General features: G+C 41.8%; 1 protein-coding gene across 8 annotated transcripts in view; it reads right to left on the reverse strand.

Moving 5' to 3' along the window:
- Positions 1-17,042: 17,042 nt before the first annotated feature.
- Positions 17,043-27,279, reverse strand: part of NDNF (neuron derived neurotrophic factor) — an 88,398-nt gene continuing 78,161 nt past the window's right edge. For 5 of the 8 annotated variants that reach the window (XM_069855195.1, XM_069855194.1, XM_069855197.1 and 2 more), the window contains 3 exons: positions 21,353-21,541; positions 20,210-20,334; positions 17,043-19,104 (listed from right to left, as the gene is read on the reverse strand). In XM_069855195.1, the coding sequence (XP_069711296.1) occupies positions 17,711-19,104; positions 20,210-20,334; positions 21,353-21,540 (1,707 nt within the window). In that variant the 5' untranslated portion in view covers position 21,541 and the 3' untranslated portion in view covers positions 17,043-17,710. Of the gene's footprint in view, positions 19,105-20,209; positions 20,335-21,352; positions 21,764-24,534; positions 24,679-27,279 lie in introns of those variants that run through there. The other 3 variants (XM_069855196.1, XM_069855192.1, XM_069855199.1) reach the window with 3 other exon arrangements.

A 27,279-nucleotide genomic window follows, 5' to 3' on the forward strand; every position in this document is an offset into this window, starting at 1 on the left:
AAGAAAAAAAATCATGTCAAGTATGTCTAATTTCTTTCTATAGCAGTTACAGGCTTTATAGACAAAGGAGAAACCCAGATGATAGCCATAGATGTTGATGAAAAGTCTAGTAGATAGGTGCTCAGAAGAAAGATTGAAGACAATCAAGTGTTTCATCCCAAGAACAGGAAACCCTTGGATTTGTAATAATAGTCTTCAAGCACATAAAAAATGAAAGAAAACTAGAAAACACTCTATTCTTTTAGTCACCACTACAGACCTGACAAGAAAGAAAAAACAAATTGAAGCAAGTCAGAATATGGACATTGAAAATCCTTCCTAATAGAGTAAAGTCCTTGCACAGACTGCCTAGCAAGGTCACTGGCCTACAGGAAAGGGGAAAACAAGTAGGTTTACAAAAGTCATTTGGGGAGGCAAGCCTAATTCCCAGGCTCACCTAAAAGGCAATACTTATATAGCCTCAATTATCTTAGACCAGATCCCACGTTCGAGTATTACCTTCTTGCACAGCAGCCTGCATACTTACTACTTTACCTTCTGAACCCTTTCTAACTTCCTGACTCCCATCTTGTCTTCATTTGTGCTTTATTTTAGCATTTCTAGAATTCCTTCCTGCTTGAAAAACACTTCAAACTTTTAGCCACCAAACACTTCCTCCCACCTCACTTCAAAGAATTTAAAAACTCCCTTTTCCATGAATCCTCCTCAACACATCACTGGTCTCACCATCAGCACCACTTGAGTCTGTCTTGTAGACTTTGAATTCAAACCGATCATGTTTCAAGAACTGGCACATGCCTCTAGTATTTACAGAACCTGGGGTTACACCCATAACCCTTTAATAGTGTTGAATTCAGTTATCAATGATATTTGAACCAAGAAATAAGACAAAAAAAACCTGGTGGCCAAACATCTTGGGGGTGGAAACAGCAGATTTGAAGCAAAAGGAGAATTCTCATCAACTTCAGGAGTTTAGTACGTGGGAATATTATTTAGAAGGTTGTTGGATCTTTTTCCTGGGTTTCGGTTATTTTTAGAACAGCTGAAGCCAGTGCACCATGTAATTTAAAATGTATCTCATAGATGCAAAAACATTACAGCCCCATAAATGGAATGTTGTTTCTTTGGAGTTTGAGTCCTATGCACAGTACAATGTTGCAAGGAAGACTGTGTCCTATGACTACTCCTGTGAAGTAGAATTCATTCGTTTTGAGCTCTGTTTTGATTCTAAGCCGAAACATTTCTATGCCATTCCTTAGTTATTCTGTACTTTTTTAGTTTTAGATCTCTGATAATTCTATGCCATCTCTAAACTGCAAGGTTATAAGAAGAAATCTAGAAAAGTTACATGAACACAGCAAAGAATCTGTCTTCTAGTCAATTTTAAGAATAGAATTTTTTCTTCAAGCTGTGATGTAGGCTTTTAAAAAATCCAAATATGACAAATATTGTTCAAAATCTTTTTGGAAGTGTTGTATGAACTCTTAAAATGTTTCCTGAAAGCACACAGCAAAATGAGAGCTACTAATTTAAGAATAGGCAAGAGCTATGCTGAACACATCTTAATGCTTTCCTTGGTTTTCAGTCTCCTACCTGCCTGTCCTCCACTGAAGTCACTTTCTCAGTTGATGACACATTCCCTCAGGAAATACTTACTTCTGAGCACTGGAACAAATTCCTCTGGAAGAACAGGAGATTTCTACTGCTTTAACACAGGCCTAGAGGACAGAGACACAAGTTCTTCCATGGATCTTTGCTTCACTCCATCTCAATGGATGGTTATATTCTGAAAGAGAAGCCAGAAGCCAGTCCTGCATATAAGAGCTCAAAACAAATATCCATGGTCATGAGCTGCTTCGTATGGCTTAGGGACCTGCATAATCAGGCATCATAAGTATCTATATTTAGAATGAACAGAGCCTAATGAAAATGAACCATGCCAACCAATAAAACCAAACCACCTACATTTGTCAGGAATTGTTTTCATTAAGCCATGCAGGATGAACGTTTGGAAAAGGCTTTTCTGTTCATGCTTCCATTTGAAAAGTCTAATGTCATTATATCCCATGTGAAACTATGGGCACTTAGCACCTCTGTCCCAAACAGTCAGAATTCAAAGTCAAGTCAGCAGAGTATGCAAGATGAGTGACACACAGAGCTGCAAGTTACCTGTTGGCATGTGTTGTGCACGCCTGGGAGGGGTTGCTTTGTTTTTAAAGCAGTACATCCAGCCACATGGCCTGCAGTTTTGCAGAACTTCAAATAAACAGAGATGTGACCTAAAAAAAAAAATTTTGTTAGGCTGATATTTAAAAATAAGTGTCATTACATTCTGAAGAATTGATTCATTCTGATTTATGACCACCCGCTGAACAGCATCAACTTCTGTAAAATTATATTGTGCCCTCTGTTAATCTTGGTAAATAACAGTCATTTTTAGATTGCAGCTAGATACAATTTCACCCTTCAGAGAAATAGAAATATTTTTTGATGCCTTAATGCGCAAATTCCTGGCTGCCACACTTCTTGGGGCACTGTATTGTTAACATTATTTGATCTGGAATGCCATGAGGTAGAAAGATAGTGAAATGCACTGGTTTTGAAACAGCATGCCAGACTCTGGAGACAGCCTAATTCCACTCCCCTACCCCCTGGATAAGGTCATAATATCAAATAAGAAAATGACAAACAGTAATTATGTCGCTATTAGAAAAGTTACACAAAATAGTCTTTCACAATACTTTGTAGGATAATTTATTTAACCATAGGAGTCTTATTTCCAAGTCTGTATTGTACAAGATGTCAGACTAGATTCCAAAAAATTCTAAGCAGCAGCAATCATCAAGTATATGACTCTGGCTCAAATGATTTTCATTTATGGTTGCCAAGGTCTGTAAAGATCAACTGTCAAATGACTTACATACATTAGAAAAACAAGCAAACAATAAGAGGAAAGAGGAAAACCAGTAGCTCTCTTAAAGATTAAGTTGTGTTAATACCAATACTTCTGTGCAGCTTAGTGAAGTCACTCAGTTTTGGAAGCACTACAAGGAATGAAGACAAGAATATGTATTTTTTTATTCCCTTTATTATAATTCTGTTTTCAAAATTGAGATAAATATGATTTTCCTTACAAGCAAGGGTAGAAGGATTCAAACTAGTTCACCTTTCAAGGCAAAGTCTTCCATTTAAACTTCACAGGTCTATGTGGCTTCCCAAAACAGGGATGCCTGGAGACTCTGAAATAACTGAGTGGAAAGATCCCACATGACAGCCTGTTGGAAACTACATTCACTGCTCACCCAGAAGAGAAGAGGATATAAAAGCTTGATACCAACCCATTAAATGTACATTTCAGGGCAGAAGTGGATTTTGAGAGTAGATTAAAGTCAGCAAGGAGTTTTGCAACTATTTGAAGTTGGGAGAAAAAAAAAAGGGACCAATGGGAAAACATGTATATATGTACAGGTTGATCTAATGATTAATAAGACAAGCGTACTTTGTAAAGCAAGGTTTTAGAAGAAAAGTAATAGCTACAGAAAAACATGTGAAGGATGTCCACCACTATGTTGCTTCCTTTCTGATGTATTCATCCCAAGTTAACAAGACCAACAACTCCTACCACTCCATCTAAAGCTGTAGCTGGTTCTGGTTTACCGTGTATGAAGGCTGCCTATATAAATGCTTTCTCTTAGCTCAAGCGTGTTCTTCCCTCTGACATTTCAGAGAAAACAATGGCACCCCTCTGGGTCAGGCTGCAGAGAGTTTGGGTTTGATATTGTTTGTGGGACGCTGTTCCATTTATCACACAATAGGGTTTCTGCTTCTCCATTGGTTCTATTGTGTTAAATCACAGTGCTTTTTTTAAAGTACCATTTTAAGTTATAGCCTGTCAGGCGCCCTAAGGCATCCAGACACAGGGTGCCCCATAAATTTAAAGTTATTACTGCTCAGTATTGCCGTAAATGAGTTAGTCATCTTTTCTTATAAAACAACAAGGGAATGGACTGAAAATACAAGGCAGCTGCATCTTATTTAAGAGTGTGCCTTTCAAGAGGTACAAGACATTAACATGCCCTTTCTGAAACTATATGAAAGTTTGCCCAGGCTACAATAATTCATCACAGAAAGGCTGAATGAAGCCCTGTCTACACTCAAGAAGTAGCCATAGTTAGCCTTGTTGTAGAACATGGCTGTGGCCAACACGTATGCTGAACACACTTTGTTGTTCTGTTAATGGGGATGAAAAGCAATAACCAGCAGAGTCACTGTACTCAGCACAACGAACACGGGTTTGTCTGATCGGCTCCTAAGCAAGGTTGTTCTCACAGCAAGAAGGAAGCCTAAGAGAGAGTTGGGACAGAAGGAAGCACAGTAAATGAAGTGCACTTAGCATGCAGCAGCTGCTATGGTCCTGCCTAACCAGTGGCTTTTTGAACCCACACAACTTGCTGCTCACAGGTGCAGGCACATGTCTATACACACAGAGCCCTCAGCATATAATGCTAGAAGGGTTTGGGTCAGGAAGGACCATAAAGATCATCCAGTTCCAACCCCCTGCCATGGGCAGGGACATCTTCCACTGAATCAGGTTGCTCAGTCTCCCTCAACCTGACTTTGAACACCTGCAGGCATGGGGCAACCACGACTTCCCTAGGTAACCTGGGCCAGTGCCTCACTGTCCTCACAGGAAAACATTTCTTCCTAATATCTCATCTCTATCTACCCTCCATTTCCCTTCTCATTCTTTCTTAGCAAGAAACCATCCTTTATTTATTTGGAGTTGCTGAATGTTATCATTTGTGCAATGATTCTTGACTCTGCCTCACTTCCATTTACTTTACAAACTGCAATAAGAGTTACTGTCTTACATACCACACATTTTAATTCTGATAAAACACCAAATAAGAATGGTAATAGTTTATTTTCATCTCATGTTTTGCGTCTTCACAGACTTGCAGGAAGTACGCATGCCATTATTTCTAATCAAGTTTTGAAGGCTTGAGGATGTTTATACCATGTAACATTGAACAGTGATACAAGACACACGAAAAAACTAAAAGCAATGCAAAAGGTTAGGATCAAGAGAAACAAATAAGGATTTGTCCATTGCAGGGGTTTTAACTTTTAACAATCGACATTTAGTTGAACACGATCTCTAATGCTCTTGAGTTGGCTTTTAAAAACCGATTTTAACAGTATTGTTATGACAGAATAAAGTTACATGGCTTACTGATTGATAGGAATGATTGGACTCAATGATCCTGGGGGTCTTTTCCACCTAGTGATTCTGTGATACATAATCACTCCGATTTAAGAACTAGATGTTTTTTTGACCTGAGAGATCCTACCAATGAAAGCTGTTAGCAAGGACTGAGAATTAGAAAATGTTTCAGACTGAAAAGTAAACCTGAAATACTTCACAAGAAATCTACTGGTTTAATAAGTCTAGGAAGGAACAGCTATTGAATTTAGTATCATCCCACCTATTTTGTCACCCCTTTCCAGCTTACAGCATTTGCCTAATGGGACTAAGCAACCAAACCCCAGTCACAATATAAATCAAGACTTCCGTACATCTCAAATTCAATGCAACATTGATGAGAGCTACAGCAGACTCACATCAGTAGAAATTAGAACTGGCTTGGACTAAATTAAAGACATACCATTTTTAGTAGACTCTAAGCATATCTTTTATGACAGATCTTTTACTTACAATCTGATCTCTTCCATAAAAAAGGAGGACAAAGGAAATAAATGAGAAATACAGTGAAATGGAGAGAATGACAGTCAGAAACATGGATTACCTGCAGGTCTGAGCAACCTGCAAGATTTCACTTGTTCATTCAGCCATTGAAGAGTGTATATACACAGGCCTTGTCCAAGGGACAGACATTTGGACTGCATTAAGCTTCCAGGGGGTATACGTGCAAAACTCCAGTATGAAACCATTATTTAAAAGGCTGCATGTTTGCTATTCTGTGGTTTGTCAGAAAGGTCATTGTTTAAGATGTTTTCGTTTAATGAAAATGTGCCTCTATTCTTATTATTGTTGCTCTGTTGTCTTTCAAGTCCATCCCTCCTCCTCAATATCATTGTTTGTCATCATATTGTGAAGCATCTCACTGATCCTCTGCTTCTCATGGAACTAGTTAGACATTACATTAGTCTAACTTCTCATTACATGAGTGGTTAATTTACAGATGGGTATGATTCCACCATAACAACTTCTCTGAACTCAGTAGGAAGTCTGGGACTGGAGAAGGGTGAAAACAACTATATTCATACAGGAGAGCAGTGTGGGAGACACATTACTTTAGTAGGTGAAGACTTGTTATTTCTCCAGAGCTCCTCCTCTGATCACTACCCACCACATCTTTCCTCTTAATCTGACCTAAGCACCTAGACTTGCATTCACACAGGGGATCTACTACAACAGTACCAAATGTGAGCAAAATCATTCATCCTCTGCAGAAAATACATCAAATACTGAACTTCCAGGCTTCATTATCAACATCTGCTGAACTAGCAGAAATAAGCAGCCTACACAACAAAACCCAGCAATTAAGGGCTCAAAAGCACAAATTTCAGCTGATGTACAAGACAATCAAAGAGACCTGCCAGTTAACCTTTGCACAGACTGGAGGTGTGGGTAAATGTACGTTTTCTCCATTCTATGGGAACTCAAAAACCTGCCTTCTGTGTTTTGAGATGGAAAAGAATACCAGAAAAATCATAAAAAGCAGCACACAAACAACTTTGAACAGACTGCCAGAAAGCGTTAACAGATGAGCTAATAGTAGCTAAATATTTATAATGTCCATTTTACATTTATCACAACATACCCTCCTTTTTCCACAAAAGAGTCTGTTAGGGGGTAGGCCAGTTTATTTCTTTTTGTGTATTATTTTCCTTTAAAGAGAGAGACGGAGCCAAGTGGGCCCCTCTGCAGGGGAAAGAACACAGTACCTTCATTTAAGAGCTACTGGGCATGTTTAAGGTGGGGGGAGAAGCAAACAGCAAGGAGACATGAATATGCAGTTCAGGCTCAGGAGATGGCAGAGAACAGCAGGAAAAGCTACAGCCAAGCCCCAGCAACAATGTTCAAAAACATGCTAGGGACCAGAGTGAACTTGCAGTCTGCTTCAACCCCTGAGCTGACTGAAACAGAGACTGGAAGCAAAGACAAAGTGAACAGCAGGAGATTTGTTTATAAACCCTTCCCTACGTCTAGTCTGTCTTTTCTCTCTCTTGTCTCTGTTGCAAGAGGTTTGTCTGATGTAGGCTTTGTTCAAAGAAAACCTGAGGTTTTAAAGCTGTCTGAGGAAAGAGGTGTGGGCAGACCCACCTCAAAGCTCTGGTCAGAGACCTATTTAATGACAGAGGTATTTTGGTGTTTTGTTTAATTACAATGACAAATACGCATGCAGCATATAAACAGTGGCTTTCTCATAGAGAAGGGCAAGTAAGACACAGCACCAAAATCTATGCACAAGTACACAACCTGAGGTCAGAAACAGCGATGATCTCAGAAGGAATTCCATCACAGTTGGTTATGAAGTCAGCATGAGGCTCTAGTAAAAAGGATTTCACAAGCTTCCAGTCTTTCTCCTCCCAGATTTCATCTGAAGTAGGAGCTGCAGATCAAAACCACTGGGCCAAGCCTGCCATGAATGCTAGACTGAGTCATTATACAATCAGCTATAATGCCACTTGAGCAAGGCCAGAGGAAAGCAATCAAAACATCTCCATAACACCATGGGAAAAAGGGCTTTGATTGTCAATACCATCAGGGAACCTACAACTAAACAGGATCCAGAAACAGCTGTAACTTTCTTTAACCTACTGCGGAAACCAAAGCGGCAGGTGGGGTGTTTTCTATGTGTCCTTTAGGTCTACTCTGCTCTCTGGAAGGATCATGAGGTGAATTTCCCAGCACTCAGCAGTCACCAATTACAGAGGAAACAGGACCACTGTATTGTCTATACACTGTCACACGTCATCTGCCTGCAAACCACATTACACCAGCTATTGTCATTGTGCTATCCTGCCTGGCAGCCAGCTGCACGATTTGAACAAGAGAGGGTGAAGGAACATAAGGAAGGCATTAGAGGTTCAGAGCAGTTGCCCAACATGACTCAAAAAGGGATTTGAGGAAACAAAATAGAATCACTGATGAGCAACTGTCCATCCGGTCAACATCTGCAGGCAGCCTGCAGCTGCTCCTGCTCTCAAGGCAGCCTCAACCAGGCCTCTAGAACGTTCCGGTATATGAACTAGCTTAATGTACCTGCCCATTTGATTGAAAAGTGTCTGTGAAAGAACGGCTATGAAGAGATAGTACTTGGGAAAAAAAAAATCAAGAGGAGGAACAAATCCTTGCTATTGAACAACAAAAGGAGAGAGTTGCCTCCAGCTTCTAATTATAATGCTGTGCAAAACAACTTGAAGTAAACGTACCAGTGTTTATTTCACATTCAACTTCCCAGTAGTGTGATGGGAAATTAAGGAGAATAAACACAGTAAAAATGGGGCAGGATTGCAGCTGGCAGATGCACGGATGTGTGGGAGGAAAAATACCAAGAGTGCCCACAGCCTACGTACAAGCCCTGCCCACACTCAGCAGGGTCTTCATCCTTTCATCCTCAAGCCATTAATTAATTCCCCAGGACACAGAGGATGAGCAAGTCCCAATTCAATCAAGGAGCAAAATAAGAATCATGCTTATCTGCCTGAAAGGAAACACCCTCCCACTAACATCATCCCTCCATGATAAGTTATCTGGCTTTGAGATGCAACATCTTTTCTGATGGACTGTACTACTTTTTGCCTATAAATAGCAGGTATTCTAGTAATGACATTTCCACCCGTTCTTTTTCAGGTTTCCTCACAGTAGATACGATCAGCAAGGAAAGTCTTCAGAGGAGGAAAGGATATCTTTTTGAAGTGAGTGCTAAACATTTATCTAACAGTTCATCAAAAGGTACCTCAACTCTACACTTTTCAGCAGTCAGAAATCAAATTGTAAATCAGTGGACTTCATAAACATTCCTCTTTAAAAGAAATTGCTTAAAGGGAGAGGGGAGTATGTCCCACACAGCCTCTTATCAGCAGTGGCTGCCCAGACAAGCTGAGGATTATGATTATTATGACCAGTTATTTGGACTTGAAAGCATTAAAGCATTAAGTGGGCTTTGGAACCATTGAACAGGTGAAATGAAGTAAGAACTTGCATCTCCACCAGGATTCATACAAGTTTATAAGCCAGTCTAGTTAGAAGACCAAACCATCTCCCAAATGTAATCAGTTGATATCTTAGCCTTTCACAGATTCACTGAAACACTAAACAGACTCTAAAATCCACAGAGTGCCTAAAGATAAGAAATGAAAGGCTCTCCTCAATGAGACAGAGTTATTGAAGGAAAGGTTTAATAAGGAAATTATGTGTAAAGCCCAGTTTCCTCTCTACATCTAGGTTTGAATTACACAGCCAGAAACAGCTGCTGCAGCTCAACAAGAGAATAAGAGGTTCATTAAAAAAGCAGCTTGGAAAGGCAGGGAGGTGGGGGAGTCAAGTAGAAATGAGCATGCTGTAAACATTGACACTTACAAAAATTGGAGGGAGGGAGAAAGTTAAGCTCTTCTACTTTGCAAAACTTAAATCTCAGTTTTTGTTCCAGATCCCTCTGTTAAACCAGAAACTGTGTGAAATCCTAGGAGTTGGAACAGCACAGGTGAAAAAAATAGGTATGAATTAGTAATAGAGTTACTCCACTGATAACAGCAGATACCAGATCTTTTTCTAATCCACACTCTCATCTTTCCACTTCCCCACCCAAACCCACTAAACTTTTATTTTAAGAATAAGCAGAACGATTTTTTCTCATTCCAGAAGCAAATCAAGCTAAAGCAGTGTTTCCCCATATGTGATTTAACAAAGCAGCATTCCTACTCCCATCTTACAGCCAGATTCCACATGGTCAATCAGACCCTTCACTAGCAGACTCACTAGACTTACAGAAAGATTTTTGACACAAGTAAAACAAGAATTCAGGTCCTTTAGGAAAGTATGCATTATAAGATTAATAGTTAATAATCCTGTCAACATTTATTTAAGCTACGCTGTCAGAGCAGAAATTTACAGTTATTTCAGCTGCCTGTTGCTACAGAGGCACGTTTCTCTTAATAAAGTGAAATGACTAAGCGCATGCCTGCTTACTTCTAGCAGCTGTTATAACTGCATATTACCAATAACTGAGAGGTTTCACTTGCAAAATGACACTAGTAGTGCATAACCTCTCCTGTCAAAACCACCCTTTCAATTTATCTCTCCGCCCTCAATTAGTACCCAATGTACCTGGGGCAGGTATTATAAAAGTGCTCATGGATGGCTGGACCATCCCATCATCAAAATTAGTAGAAGTTTGATGAGAACTAATGCCTTCTGGGAAAACCTCATGTAAAATTAGTCCACACCTAGCAACATGATTTGCTTTAGTGGGAAGATGTATTAGCATCTGTCAGATCCAAGATGTGACCTTTTTAGATTGTTTACACTGAAACTATTTCTACAAGTAAAAGACTGATATAGTCAAGAAAGACAACAATTGACTTCCAAAGGCTGAAGATTTCACTTCAGCTGCCTGGGGCAAGAGATAGTTTCCCAGTAATACTTAGAGGCTGTAACAGCATCAGAGAAAACACTCACACCTCTGCCCAATACAGCAAAAGCCAGGACAAATCTTATGTTTTGAAGAAAACTCACTTCAGATTTTTCTAATTTCAAGCACTAAGTATGTAGCTAGTGTAATTAAACAGCAACAGGAATACATGTACACAGATCATACAGATAGGTTTAGTTCCTATTCAGATCAAACAAAATTAAACCTCCAAATAGCTGTAGCCTCAGGCAGCCTAGAGCCTACCCTTACTGCCACTAAGAAAAACCTGGACTACTATCTGAACCCCACATTAAAACACAGATATAGCAGGGGCAGACAAAACAGGTAATGAGAATCAGTGCATAGATCAACACAGCACTAATACCCCCCAAACCCAGCAATCCATTTTCCCCTCTCTAGCAGCCTTTTAATTATGAAATATCAATTATATTAAATATATTATATTATCAACACATGCTTATGATATGAAGTACATTGTTAACTTTGAGAACAGAGAATGACTTCCCAAAATCTTTTGTTTGTTCTACAGTGAGAAGGCATCATTTCTTATATTCAACTTCTTCTGCATGAAGTTAGCTGGCTCAGAAAACCTAATGCAGGTAAGAAGTACATATGCTTTTCAGACAGAAGAGAAATATTTTCTTCAACAGGGCAACACTTACAAATTACTCACAAACAACTGGCTGGAATTCTTGTATCACAGCAATAAAAAAATATTTCTCCCCAGCAGAGACAAAAAAAAAAAAAAATCAAAAAAACAACAAAACACCAAAGGTAAAGCCCTACAGACCTGAACATCCTCCTCTTACTTAAAAAACAAACTCAAAAAGGAAAGGACAGACCAACCCCTGACAACTTACTCCTATCTTCCCTCCTCCCAAAGCAGCACAGGCAACTTTTATAGTTCATGTTAAAAGGCTTGTTAAAGGAAGCAGGGTCACTTGGCCCCAGCAGTGGGGCTGGTAATGAAGCCCAGCTGCATCCTCCTTGCTCTGCAGGGCAGCCACATGCTCCAGAGGGCAGGCTGGCATTGCCCTCTGCAACTGGCTTGCACTTTGTGTAGCTGCTCAAATCAGTGAACGTGAGATAAAGGCAGATGGAAAAAGACATCTTCTTCAGTATAGTTTTATTTGTAACCACGTTGCCATAAAAAGTCCGTGTAAGAGGGAAGGCCAGCAGAGGAAGGGGTTTTTACAGGGTTTCTATGGCCTCAGTGGGTGGCTTTGCTGATACCCCACAGCCCCGTGGTTTTTATCATGATTATTGATTGTTACTTGCCTCCCAGAAGAGGAAGTGAGATTGCCCAGAGTTTGTTTATTGGGCAAAACTGTGCATCTTATTCTGCTACACCTTCTAAGCAAATGTGTTTGAATTAAAATGAGCAGCAAGAAATAACAGGCAAAAAAGAAGTGTATGTTTAATAAGAAAGAAAAAAACATTCGTTTTCCTCTAGCCTCCTTCTAACATTGCTGGAATATCAGGAGACCTTTTAACTAACAGTAAACATTATGAAATACAAGAGAACATAAAAGAAAATGTTAATACCTCAGGAGTACTCCAGTCCTTCCTAAATTTCCACACTAGGGCAAGATCTTCATGTATACTTTGGCATCCAGAATCTTATAAAATATTTTCTTTGCATTTGCCAAGACTTTATCTGTTCATTTTAGCTTGGACCTGCAGGAATGTTTGCAAAATTAAATTGGAAAAGGGAAACAAGAGTGGAAATACAAAGTTAAATACTTCATTCCACTATAAGCAATTAGTTTGTAGTTTAGAAGAATCTAGATTACTATGGGTGGAAAGGAAAGCCAAAGAACCTCCTTTTCCCAAAGAGTAAAATATATATTCTTGGCCAAAGGAACAATTTAAATTAGTCTGCCCACATTGTTTATCAAATGCTGTCAATCCACATGGGCATTTTACTTTCTAGAGGGTCTCATTCTTTAAAGCCCAAATTTTGAAATGCGATCTGCTTCAGAGAATCCCTGTCCCTACGCTGACTTCCAACCACAGCAACAACCTGTGTCAACACAGAGCATCACGCTACAAGACAGGGACCAGGTAGCTGCTAATTAAGTTGATATACGAACAAAGGGAAACTGCCAGACAGACTGCTTTGAGAACAGTCCCCTGGACCAAAAGCCAGTGTGCAGTGCTTTCAGCAAAGTAACCCTTCCCAGCATAGTTTCTTCATTAGCTTTTTTCATTTACTATGCCAAGAGTGAGTTTGCTTGCCTTCTCTGGACAATGGGCTTGGAATTCTGAAGCAGACAAAAACACTGTGAGGAGGCACCACACTTCTCAAACATGAATTATGTTCCTGGTGCTGGCCAGGCAAGAAGGTAAAACATGCATTCATGCTGAAACTGTGAGATTGAGTTCTTTTATTGAGACTTAAAAGGAGGCCTCCCTGGAGTAACTCTTCAACCTGAAGTGCTCGCTGAAAGTGGCTTTAAAACCTGAGAAGGCTTGCTGGCCCAGTTAGCAGAACTGCATTGACAACTGGCATTTGGAACTAAGCGCCATGCCCACAAGTACAAGGTTTGCTGCTGTTTTTATTAGTAGGAGTACATTTTTTACTAGACAAGATAAAAATGAGTATCACTTGTAGAAAATGGAAGAGACAGCTTCCCTAACTGAGCCAAACAAGGGTGAGTGAACACAGACTTTTCCTAAGGCTATGTCAAAGACCAAGATCTTACACACAGAAAAATAGCAGTTGATGACTGCCAGTCTTTAACTTATGGTAAAAGCTTTTCACAGTGTACACCAGCCTTCAGAATCATATTCTCTACTCAGCACAAGCCAAGTGTAAATGATGCACTTTATTGAAATATGCCTTTACTTCTAAATAACTCTGAAGTCACAGTGAATTAATAGATGTGGTACTGAGAACAAATTACTGTCTGTGGTGTGCAGACCTGGGACAATCTCTATGTGGTCAGTTCGACTAAAGATGTGTCTCTATCGCCACAAAACTTGAGGGCTGATCTCTGATATCAAAAAGGTTTATGTTTTCTGAGCAGAGATAAAAAGGAGTTCAAGGTTCCTGGTAGACAGTTGCTCATCATTGTTTATGTACTGAATTAGATAACATGCATTTTTCCCATCTAGTCTAACTGAATGTATTCAAACATTGTAACTTCAAAATTAAATCTTCAAAAGACATTCAGCAAACACAGCTATTTATTTATTTTTTTGCCAAGGGCTAAGGTAAAAATATGTTTGTTGTTCTGAATAAGGATTTTCCTTCTCCCTGGTACACTATCAGTCTTAAAATTGCTGCATAGAACTCAAACAAATATGGGTCTGAGACCCATTTGTTGTTTTTACAAGTGGAGTTCTTGAAATGAAGTTGTTTGTCTCTGTGTGTAACTCATTGATTTATTCTGCATTTTTGCTACCACAACCTTAACTTGTGTTCTGTAACTCATGGACCATTTAGTCCTCTGAGCTCTTTGAATCTCACCTTGTAAGGCCGCTGCCAGGTTTGTCAGTCAGTAAATCAGTAAGATTAGATAAGCTCCACTTTGATTGATGAAGGTGTGGAAAATTATCTTACTGTGGTATGCAATAGTTCAATGACTCTTTACTAATTCTGAACCAAACAATAACCTGTATAGGATCTCCTCTCTGTTACACAGTCCTGCAGAAGATACGCCTTAAAGAGGCGCTGCCACTGGGGTGGGCTACCATATACTGCTTTCCTATAGCCCTGCATGTTCCTCAACTGCATATTCCAGCATGGCATTTTCTTTCCCAAAGGAACACATACCATCAATACCAATGCTGAACTCCATTTAACCTTCTCTTTTCAAGTGCGTGTTTCTGTTTTAATTACTTCTCCAGCCTTTTGCTTGAAAAACCTTTTATATATTATATATATTTGTATGTGTATTTGACATACCAGCTTTTTTTGTTTTTACCTTGCATGACAGGTATCCACCTAACAGATTCTTTAAGAGGTTTTTCATATGTTTTGATATGAAACTAGGGATACAGATGTGACTGGATTAATATAGGATCCAGATCTATGATTAAATCAGACCCAACGTAGGGCAGTGGTTCAAATTTACTGTTGAAATGAGTCTGTAGATTTGTTTTATTTCTCAGGAGACAGAAAGCTGTAAATTGGTGATGAGGAAAGTCAGAGGATGAAGACATACAGTCTGAATTGCGTTCACAGCCAGGCTGACCACTGGGGCATAAGAAAAGCTCTTTGGTTGCCTATGCTAACTCTTTACGTGGGCTCTGTGCTTCCCAAACACACTCTGCAGCAGCTTTCCCAGTACATGATACCTATTTTACTTTAACACGCACTTCAAACACCTCCCACTTAAGGGTGACTTATATTTGCACAGTATAGAGATTGGTGCCCTTATTTTTACTCCATCCTTCAAAATAAGAAGCGCCTCTCAGACCTGAATAATAACAGAGTGATTGGTAGATACTAGTATGGTCTCAGTTTCATCCAGAATAAATACAGCTAGTAGTTCGGGAAGAGAAGTATTCCAATGGGAATAAAGACAAATATTGTGACATTTGGCTTTGCAAATGTAGTGTTCAGAAATAGATAATCCACGCATCTTGGGGATTTTTTTCATTTTGTGATATACTGCTAACGTAAGTGGTTAGCAGGCAGGAAAAGCCAAGTAAGCTGAATGAATATCTAATTGGAGCAACCTAGCCACAGGGAACAAATAGAGCTGGAATGGCGATGAAATATATGTTTTCAAGTAAACATCATAGTAGGCCAACAGAAGGTGTACCGTAACCCCCCCGAAAATGGTAGAAGTGAACAGAGAAATGCTTAAAAAATACAAGCGTTGCCTTTAACGGAAGGATTCTGTCATTTTTTGGACAGTGAAATGTAGGAAAATTATGTCCCTGGCAATCTAACACTAGAACCACAGTCCCATTCTTGAGGGATTCCCAGCTCTAGTCATTCACTGCTCACCTACGCCCTGGCACGGTAATCTAGCAGGTGTGTGTTACTGAAACCATTCGCTTTAAGGAATCCGGGAGATGTTTTCAAACGAGGAGAGGAGATCATCTCTGGAGAAATCTACATTTCAATTATTTGGTTCATTATATAATGATATAAACAAAGCAGGCATCTTCTGATCAGCCTTCATATGGTCTCTGCCTCTTTCTTGGACAACAGTCACAGCAAACTCAGCATGTGGCACAGCGTAGGAGCTCGCACAGCCACAACACCCTGCGGCTACCCACCAGTCTTGAAACTGGAACATGCTGGGGGCAGCAAAAGGACAACCTGAAGAGCTCAGCGCTACAGGGCCAAGGAAGACTGGAGCTCACCTGTGCAGGGATGGAGAATTCTTGTCTGTCCTGTCAGCAGCCTAAGAGGAACGTGCTTTTGTCCTTTATGTGGATTTTGGTCCCCATCTTCAGAGCCCTGAGGGGGCTGCAAGTACAAAAGTCATAGCAGTGAGATGTTTTGTGGACAGGTACCTAAGGAAGAGACAGAGACAGAGACTGTCCTTTGACTGTCCGCTGTCTGACTGATAAGTATGATGGGACCAAGAAAAAAAAAAAAGTCTCAATTACCTGTCCTGAGGTCCTGATCTGTACTGCAAGATTGGGACTGAGACAGTATGTATCCTGCTCTTAGCTACTTGAAATGGTCTAGTTGCATCTCAAGAAGTGTGTCTTCCATTAAGCAGCTCTATATGAGTTTTTGAGTCAACGAAGGTGACATGAAAAAAAACAAATAATTTAGAAAATATGAGATCCAGACATTAGATATTTTAAAGAAATAGATGCAATGGAAACAATTGCAATTTAAATGCAAGTGCACTTTTTTCTTAGCACTACCATTCTTGTCAAGGAAAAAAAAAAAAAAAGAATCCTCTCAGCTTATTTTTACTGCGGTTAAAACCAGCAGCATCCAGAAAGCAAATGTTTTCAATGATAATCTAACAAAAATAAAACGTGGTGCTCTGGTGTGTTATTTGTTTGAATTGTCTGGTGTCTCTAACTCAGACTGCAAGCTCCTTATGAAGTGCTGGCAGCACTCAAATCCATGATGAAACAGAATCCACTGTCACGTGGGACAAGTCAAGCTCCTCTGTGCTGACCTGCTCCTTTAGCGCTTGGATCACTGCAGACCCAGAACACACCAAAAATACCCCTCCTTCAACGGCCTGTGCTCCCTTGTGGATTTTAACTGACTCGGTAACAGCAGTGGTTCTCCTGCACCCCAGGCACCTCATCTAAAAAGATGAAGAGCAACAGAAGAGAAGCATGTCCTAGCTGAATTCGGTTCAAGTTTCAGCATGCCTCTTCTGTCCCCAAGCCTGTTTGCTCTGTTAAGATATCAAGAAAAAAGGAACAATATAGAATCTAATATTTTTAATTTTATGTACAGGAATATAACGTTATGGCAACTTTGTACATGAAATACATACAGTATTTAAACATGAAAATCAGCTAGGTAAGAATTTACATTAGCGATGAAACTGCTTCGTGTGCAGCCCAGTTAATACTTAGTTTAGATTTGTATTTTATTGGGGAGAGATTTTAATAGTTTACAGTCATAGAAACATAAACATTTAAAACAAGACTCTATAAAATAATTTACAGAAACCCTACCATCTACACTGAGAGAAAGGGTATACGCCTGCGAGTTTTGTGTATGAATAACAAGGTGGAAGAATGATGTATCTCAGCCTTTTAGGTATAAAATAATTTAGAAGCAGTTCATGCAATATGGAAGCAAAGGAGTGCCAGTTCCTTCAAGGTTCCCTGCTACCTTGGACATCTACTGAGCATCACATGAGGGTCACTGGACACAAGAAAATATCGTTGCCAGATGCCACCAGAGAGCACCAGCCTCAGTTCCTTCAAACAATTACTTATGTAAACATAAATATACAAGTTGATATCTTTTCTACACAGTACAAATACAGGCCACAACTTCTCAGCTGTGCAAGTAGTCAATCCATATACTGGGAAGCAGGATAATTTTCAGACCGGAGTTCCATATATTTCCACGTACAGGGGCACTAACAGAACTTCCTTGTTTTCACTAATTTGCTCTGATATTTCACAGAATGCCCACCATGCCCTATCACGTAAACGTCCAGCAGGTAGGACTTGCCAGGCTGCAGGCCTTTGATCGTCTCTGTGGTCACTGCTTTCTGGATGTTCTGGCTGTGGAAGTATTTACAGAGAACCTTTTCTGACTTCTTCCTCGTATCTGGACCCAAGCACTGGTTCTGCTCTCTTTTCTTCTGCTCTTCATTGTAGTTGTCATCCACTTCCCTTTTGTAGATGCAGAATTTGTTTCTCTCCTGCGTGCCCAGCCATGCCACCGTGACTGAAGAACACGTGCGGAGCTTGTCAAAGGCCTTAATTCGCGTATCTTCAGGAAGAGACGGAAATGACTGCTTGTTAGGCCTTGTTGTAGCCAGGATCTTCAGCATGGAAGCACCTTTTTTGCTTCCTTTCAGCCTGATGAGATATTTAGCTTTTGCTTTTCCCCTAAGGTGAAACTGCCGCACACCCTCCACGTTTTGAGACAAGAGAAGTTTTCCATCTCTTCTAACTTGGATCTGAACAGCACCCAGGCACGAATGAACAGAAAAGGTGACCTTTTGGTGAGATGAAACGGGAGCAAAACATAGAAATTTGGCTCCCTTTCTCTTGATGAATACATCAGTAACTTTGCCATCCTTCAGTTCCACTGTTTTCTGTTTAGCCTCCTCCTTCGTTCTGGCAAAGGTGCCAACATATGCGGTGCTCATGTTAGTGTTGGTATTAACTGCAAACATGTCAAAATAGTACTGCGTATCAGGCTTCAGGTCTGACACTGTGAAGATGTTCTTGTTCCCGATGCAAACTTTATGTAGGTCAACTCTTGGCTTTGATGAATGCTGGCGCCCAAACTTTGATGAGGATTTTAAGAAACCACGTTCTCTGCCAGAGTTGTTGTCCGAGGGAAAGCCAAAAAGGGCAAAGTCAAATGGACTGAAATCCAGACCTGGTTTTGGAGCCATCATGAAGGCATCATCAGAACTGAGCTTGGCTTCAACAGCACAGAGGCTTTTGAAATTGTGTTCCTTATTGATGACTATGCAATACTGAATTGGCTGTTTCAGTAAGGAGGCAGTGGGACTTGGTTTCCATGCCAGCGTCACTGTTGTACGTCCCAGAGAAGTGACATCGATTCTGGGATCATAAGGTAATTCAGGATAAGGTTGGTCTGATTCTGGAGTAGTGGTTGCATACACTTTAAAATGTGTATCTTTCTCTGTTGATAGCAGATCTAGTTGGTACAAACCAGATGGAGAACTAGAGGACACAAAGTACTCAACATCATTGCCTTTGTAAGAAAACAGCTCTGTGCCCTCCTCATTAGTGATCTGCTGTTTCTGTTGCTCAAGAGGTTCTGGTTCACCTAGGTAATAAGCAAAGAAAGCATGTTTATAAATGCAATCGGTGAATATGAGACAATAAAACTCTTAACAGACACTACTACATCAAATATAAAAGTGATATTAGGAGGAAATGTTTTCCTGTGAGGGTGGTGAGGCACTGGCACAGGTTGCTCAGAGAAGTTGTGAATGCCCCATCCCTCGAGGTGTTCAAGGCCAGCCTGGATGAGACTATGAGCAGCCTGTTCCAGTGGAAGGTGTCCCTGCCCATGGCACGGGGGCTGAAACTGGATGATTTTTAAGGTCCCTTCCAATTCAAACCATTCTATGATGCTATGATCTTCTGAGGAAAATAATTCGGTCAAGTCACAGAGGAAACTGGTTTGGCACTCAGGTTACAAACAAGGGCAAAAGGAATTGCACCCGACCAGTACTCAGAGAGTCTTGTGAATGGTAGCTAACACCTTTCACTTGCCTACTTCAGGCATCCAACTTAGAGACGCCAACTTAGGAAACCCAGGGGGAACTGTCTTTGCTGCACGTTTTTGGGCTTGGGCCCTCAGCTTTGGCACTCTGAGTCACACTAAAACTTTGTGCCTAAATCCAGCAGGGGCAAAGGGGTATGTCATATACACAATGTGACGTTTAGCGCTTGTGTGAGAAGCTCTGGAAGCCAGAGGCCTTTTCTCTCCTCAGCAGCAGTTACATGTTTAACTGCAAATAAACTCCATGCCTATAGATGAGTCCCCTCAAAAGGGCGAGCTCAGCCCTGCTGCAGTGTCAGCCCTGTCTCTCCAGTTCTTATCTTGTGTACACAGCTCAGAGCAAAGCCCTCTGAATCCAAATTACTTTGGGCAAACACACTTTGTTGTGGCAGCACCCAGTGCACTCTGTAACTACCACCTCAGCTTTCACTTTTACGTTTTTACAGCCTTTTTCCCTATCATGCTCTCCCCACTGCCAGTCGCCTGCCTAAGAGCAGGACTGAGGCTGAAGATCCAAACAGCAGACCATAAATATGGGCCTGCTGTGAGACTCAGTGTCACACCAAGACTGGTCTGAGTGGCTTTGAATCCATGAGAAAAGCAGGTCTCTGAGGTATAAGGGAAGACGTCAGTCACTTGTTACCTGAGCCTTCTCCACTGGCTTCCTCTGGGAGCTCTTGCACACTCAGTTTCCACTCCAGAGGGGCATCGCACGGTGTCACTGTCACTGCCAAGGGAGTGTTGTCCTCTTCGACCACAAAGAAATACCTAGGGAAGGTTAACAGATCCATACATAAATAAATCCTCATCATAGCCCACCACCTGGGACGGACTTGACATGACTAAGGGTTGATCTTGGTGGGGCAACAGAGGCGGAAGCGTTACTTACAAGCAAACATGTGCAGAGGGAATATGGAGAGGCCAGTAGGCAAGAGCTAAGGAGGTGAGGGGAGTCCCCCATTAACACAGAGCTGCAGAGATCACACTTTGCTTTTCCAGACACAGAGAAGGGCATCTGGCCTCCCGCCCTCCCCTCCATCAGCTTCACTTTTTTACCCTTACACGAAATATGCACAGTATAAACTGTCACAAAGGTATAAATGAGGAAAACAGGATCTTTCCTGGAATTTAGGGATATGCTTTTCAAAGCAGGACACATATTTTACACGCTTTCCAGGCAAGGATCCTAGAAGTGCACACAGACACACACACACCTTCTGCTGTCCTCCCACATCCCTCCAAGCACCATGTCATTTTTCATAAAATGTTTCTCATCGCTGAAGGCTTAAGGAGGGCTGTGATATGAGGAGGAAGGTGGCAATGCCAGTCTTCCCTGAACTCTTTGGAGCCTCAGGTTCTTCCCCGGTCTAACCTCAGTATTTTCTGACCCATGTGGTCGAGGTTGGGAAGTGGGGAGTTGAAAGCAGACTGGCTTATGCTGCTTCTTTAAAACACAAGAAGAGAGACAAGTGTGGTGGAGGGAGCCTGTAGTTTCCAATTTGCTTCCCGCTCCATTTGCCTCCAGACATGGTTAGTGGCCCCACTTCAAGGAACTTCTCTAGTCAGTGGGAGCTCTGGGCTTGTCCCAGATATCAAATAAACTGGGATAGACCCTCAGTGGGGAGGCCAGACTGGGACAGAAACTCTCAGAGCTACTTACTTCACCAGACAAAACACTGGCATTTGTATTTTTCTGGTTTGGATCCAACTTTTATTTCAAAATAGTCATCAAATAAAGCTACTATCTTCAAAGTACAACTTCCTTGCTTGAACTCAGCAGAAATACCTTTTCGGGGTGTCTCGGAAGAGGTAGCTGCTAATTTCGGCTCCATCTGGGATGACTGCTGAATCATGAAAAAACACTTTGTCCCGGATCTGCATTTGGAAGAGCTCCTCATCTCTGGTAGGCAACTTCTGGGGCCTGGAGCTGAGCGGCAGCAGCAGCAGCAGCAGCGGGCAGTGCAGCAGGAGCATCCTAGAGAAACGAGAGGGAGTTCCACCTGAGGAGGGCTGCACCACAGCCAGCGGGAGCTGCCACCAGCTTGTCCCATGCTGGTGGGCAAGACCATGGTGAAGCATCACTTTACTAGTGACCTGCAGTCATTGTCTCAGCTAACTGCAAACTTGTGTGGCTCTTACGCAGTGATGTACTGTTGAAACACGGCCATACCTGTAACAGCATCACATGCGCTTTATACTTTCATAGCATCATTAAGGTTGGAAAAGACCTCTGAGATCATCCAGTCCAACCATCAGAACAACACCACCGTGCCTATTAAACCTGAAGGGCCACGTCTACACGTTTTTGAACACCTTCAGGGATGGAGTCTCCACAATGGCCCTAGCCAGCCTGTGCCAATGTTTCACCACTCTTTCAGTAATGTTTCCTAATATCCAATCTAAACCTCCCCTGGTGCAACTTTAGGCCATTTCTTCATTTCCTATCACTCGTTACTTGGGAGAAGAGACCAGTACTGCCCTCACTACAGCCTCCTTTCAGGGAGTTACAGCTTTGCTGGCACCTTTGCTGTGCTGCCATACAAGCCCTAGGAATATATATCGTAAAGACTAAGCTCGTATCATCACAGCACTTGGATTAAATATGCAAATAAGGTTTTTCCTTCTTAAGTTGCAATCAAAACACAAGCCTGTGCACTGGTTGCAAATTCATTTCTCTTCCTGCCAATAACAAAGAGCAAAATCCTTCCCCATATTTTGGTAGAGCTACAGTCTGAAGTTTTGCCACAGCAGAACAGCGCTCACTGGACATGAGAGCTTGCGTAAGCACAGAGCAGATGGATGTTGTGTCGACTTTTCTGGTTGGGCTTCCAGCAATCCTTTGAAAAGTAAATATTTCCAGTGAAATTGTCCTTTATAAAAATAGTGAATTAGGAAAATGCGTGATATAAACCTACACATGCTCAAAGCACATTGGTATTAGCATGCAATTCAGCAGGGCTTAATCCTTAAGACTGATGGGAACTGCGAAACACAAAAGCAGTGAATCCCTTACAAATTAGGCATAATAATTCATAATCTCAGCCTTTCATTATTATGTCTACAACTAGGTCAGTAATGACTATCCTAACATATACAGCAGGGCAGGCTGGAAATCTCCTTTCAGTATAGTAGATGATCTCATATGTAACAGCTCGGGTATAGGGTGGTGGTAGGGGGGAAACAAAGCCTTTTTCTGGTACAAGAACAGGGAGTTTTAATTGCTAAATGATAGCTTTTTTTAAAAAAAAAATTAGAAAAAGAAGCTTAGACCATTTCCCAAACTTTGTTAGCCACTGGTTTTGGGGAGAAGTGTGATAAAAAGCTGACCTGTTGGGAACACTTTTATCTGCTTGTTATGTGTCTGAATGTGTGGTCATGCACCACTCTTTGTTGTGCATTGTAAATTAATTACAGCTTTATAACAAACTCTTTCTTTTCACTTCTAAGATCAAATCTACTGTTGAGATGGGTTTTTTTCCCACTCCACTTGACCTTGCCCTAGTCTTTTATGTAAAAATAGCAAACATAAAGCTCCTCAAGAAGCAGCATGATGTAGTCCAAGCCATAATAAAATTGCCCTTCCCCCTTCAAGCACTTCACAAAAATACAAACAGGTGCCCCTGAGGGAAGCCCCAGCAGCCTCCTCCTTCGACTTTATCTTCCAAAAACCCCAAATGAGCCACTGGAGTGCAGTGCAGTCACAACACAGGACCCTCCTACTTGCACCAGCCCACCTCCTCCAGACCTTCAGAAGCTTTCAGCAAGTCCCACTCCCTGGCAAATGCAAGATCTCCACGTTCCCCTTCCTGGTCTCCTCTTCATGAAAGCGAGCAGCCTGTCAATCTCTGCCCCTCTCAGTATCACCACATCCCTGCTAAAGCTCCTGCAAGCGGGTGTTGGCATCCCATGTAGGAATGTAGGAATCTGCATAGTCAGCATGGGGTCTTGTCCACTTTTTCACCCCCAAATCTTCCCAAATCCCCCCACCCTGCTGTCTCTAGCTCCCCTTCCGCATGTGCAGGGAGGAGGCTGTGGCATCTGTCCATCTTGCTCCCAGGATGGTAAAATACAGCTGGCCACATGCAAGACAGCAGGTGTCCTGACACCAGCAAGACCCTCAGAGGGCTATTTTCATCCTTCTATTGCTTCCTTTGCCTCTAACATCATTGTCCTTTAATTACTCCTTCCACCAATGACACAGCTCCTCCATGCTCTCGCCCACCCTTCCTCTCCGCTGTCCCAGGCCCCATTACCTCAGCTCATTCCCACACTGCTTTCTACTGCTGAACCTGTGCTGTTCAGCTCACTCCCCGCCCTTCATCTATTTTTCCCACTGAAACCTGTGATGCAAGAGGGAAAAGAAATACGTAGCGAATCACAAAGTAATCCTACAAGCCATAAGTGACGCACACTGAAAACTCCCTCGCCAGGATGCAATTTTATCTTTGCTTCCTTTTTGCTTGAGTCTTCCCTCACACCAAGGGCTACTACACCTTCCTGAGCATTCTCCCTTCCTGGCCCACCACATATTCCTACATTTGCAGCTAGATCCTCCCTTTCTGGAGTGGAAAACCATGGGAAAGATGGAAGCGAATGCTTGAGGTTCACCTGGCAGTTTCCCAGGTGGGCATGGAGACTGGAGAGGAGCCCTGTGCCCCCTGAGAGCAAGCAGCAAGTGTGCTGGGGAGCCCTGAGGTTCTTGGCTTCTGGAGCCAAGGCTGCCAGAAGTTACTTTGCAGTAGGAGAAGGCTGCACCCTGACTTATTCAGTGATAACCTGGTGACAGCAACACATGGCCATGGTCCCCCTTCGCAGGGCTTGTAACGCTTTATTTCTGGCACTCACAGCTCATGAATTGTGAGCTTCATTATTGTTTAAGATGTTTAAATGACAGTTTGCTGCAGTGCTCTGTTCTACAGACGGGGAAGGAGTAAGGGGCTTTACCTAAGACACAGAATTACTACTTACAGTTAAATCCTGACTTAGCTCTCCCAGCATCTGTCAAAGTTTATCCCAACCAAGTCCTGACTTTGCTTTTGATGACAACAGACGTATTTCCTCCAATTCAGACTGAAGTGTTGATACTTATCAGCAAAGTGAATGACATTTGACCTTTTGGAGCAAAGATCGTAAGTCAAAATGCTTGCTGGCTTGAGTCACCAAAGTCAGCAGAAACCTCCTCTTGCACAAAGTGGGATGAGTTCCGTGTGCTCTAACACGCTGTTTATTGATTTTTCAACTATTATCGTTGGCCAACAGGGAAGAAATTCTTTCCAACTTAATCACAACAGTTACCACAGATTATTTGGTTAGGTAAGAAACTCTGACACTTTCTGCAGACAGCGTCCTCCATGTGAACCCCTTGAAACTGCAATCCTCTCTATTCCCATACTCAGTTCCAGTGCAATGTAACCTCTATTAAAATAAACCATTCCTGATTATAGGACTACCCAGGCTAAGCCTCACTTCTTAAATAATTTCACTAGCTAATTCACTTAAAAAAGTCTTGCAGGTATTGTTTCCGTCCCTGTTAGCAACCCCAGTGTAGCAACAACCTACAGATTTGTTTCTGATTTCTTTATCTAAATGTTAACACATTTTGGCTTAAAAATAACTACAAAAGATATATTAAGGTTAGTTCTGTGATTGCTGCCCAGCTTCAGCAGACAGCACTGGCCTTTCCAATACCCGAAATAGCTTGTAAAGTTGTCGACTGCTACTGAAAAAGAAAAGCGTTCTAATCTTTGTTCCTTTACAAGGGAATATGGGTTTGAGTGCTTTCACTTTCACTTGTCCCACCTCAGAGGCTAAAAATGGGCCCAATTTTCATGCACGACACTTTCATATCCCAGGAGCAAAGAGGCATCCAAAACTCACTCTCAGTTTTCGGAACCGTGCTGTCAGTGTCATACCACCCTTTCACACCAGTTAATAAACTGAGTTCGGTTCTTGCAGTTCACTCACAGAACTTCGGCAGAGATTTAAGCTAAATCCTCTCTAACTCACGCAAAACATCAAGAGGGAAGCAAAAAAATCATTTATTCATACTACGTTTCTGGGCAAGTTCACTGCTGGGCAATGACTGTGACAGAGGCCCACAGAAAATACACTTGCTAGATGCGTGCACATGAATTCCTGCTCGTCCACCCAGCCCTTGGAAACGTCCAACAAACAACTTTCTTGTCTCGCTGTGCCATGCTCCAAGGCAGTTTCATTTTCAGCAGCCAGGTATGAGCTGAGGCCCAAGCACTGCACTGCAAAGCCATACAAATTATGTTAAATACGTTGTGTGATTTCTTTTTCTCCAGCCTGTGCCACCTCCTAAATGCCTTTTATTCCCTTTTCTAAAAGTTTGTCTTGTTTTCTTTTCTTTTAAACTCCGAGTCAACATTTTATTGATATATTCCTGCTGACTGGAGGGATTTGCCTGCTGTTTATCACTGAATTTAAGAGAGCGCCAAAATAAACAGTCCTAAGTGAAATAATAAGCACCAGTTTCCTTCTCCAGGATTGCAAAAGTGCCCTCTAATGGCCCATCTTTACCTTTCGCTTTTCCCCCAAACTTTCTTGACATTGAGCCTTGAACTGGAGTGTGAAGATGAAAACTCCCATCCTGCATCTCCCATCTCACACCTCCCGTCCTCCTGGGCAAGGCTGATGCCAGTGGCTCTAGACCAGAAACAACAGCACCACTGAAAATGTCCTTAAGAAAACATGACTTGCTTTTATATTCCTTCCTTTCCAAAGGAAAGGAATCTGTAGCACCATTCCTTTCTCCCTCTTGCAGACTGACCCTCTCGGGGAAGCAGGGAGCATCTAGTGAGTCCCCATCACCTTCCAGCTGGATGAGGGCACCCAATTTTGATGCTGGGACGCTGAGCCCAGGCAGGCTGAGCAATGCCAAAGCACTGCTAGTCAGCATTTCCTTCTATTTTAACCTGGAAGGCAGCGGTCCTGTCCCCAGGCAAGCAGCTCCGGGGCTGAACAAACACTCCACACCTTAGAAAAGGTTTACTTAATAAACCTATATGGATTTGTCCAAATAGATCAACAGATGAAAAATGCATGTTGTACATTTGTACACCTCAGAATTTACCACCTGGCCAGAGGTTGGGTTTTTTTTTCCATTACACAAAATATAAATAAATGAAAGCAGCAGTCTGGTCCATTTATAAATTGGAGCTATAAGCACATACATGAAAATTATTGTTTGGGATCGTAGATTTTATGATTATTACAATTCATTCCTATCTTTGTAATGATTTCCATTCCATGACTCTTACCCAACCTTTGCAAAATCCCATGTACACAAGCCCTCTATCCAGGCTCTAAGAATCTTGTATAACAAACTTCATCTATGTGGAAGGCCTGCAAGTACCCAGGTAAACTGCAATTATAAGCAGAATAACATGATTTGCAACTGGCTTAGGTGCCAAGCTGGGGGACAAATTAGCTAGAGCTGTGGCAGCACCTCTTCCCGCAGCCTGTGGGATTGGTGGGGTCGGTGCATCCTCAACCGGAGCCAGAAACAAGTGGCCTCGAGGGTGGATAAAATCACCTCATTTTTATTTCACTGATAAAGCCTCTGGTATTTTCTGCTTGCCCTAAGCAAGCTGAGGTTTTTTTCCCAGCAAAATACAGTGGTTGCGCAGGGCGTAAGTACCTCACGAGGTATCAGGGGCTCCCCACTTACATCCCATCACAGAAATCCCA

Source organism: Phaenicophaeus curvirostris, chromosome 4 (genome assembly GCF_032191515.1).
Source record: "Phaenicophaeus curvirostris isolate KB17595 chromosome 4, BPBGC_Pcur_1.0, whole genome shotgun sequence".
Classification (NCBI taxonomy): domain Eukaryota; kingdom Metazoa; phylum Chordata; class Aves; order Cuculiformes; family Cuculidae; genus Phaenicophaeus; species Phaenicophaeus curvirostris.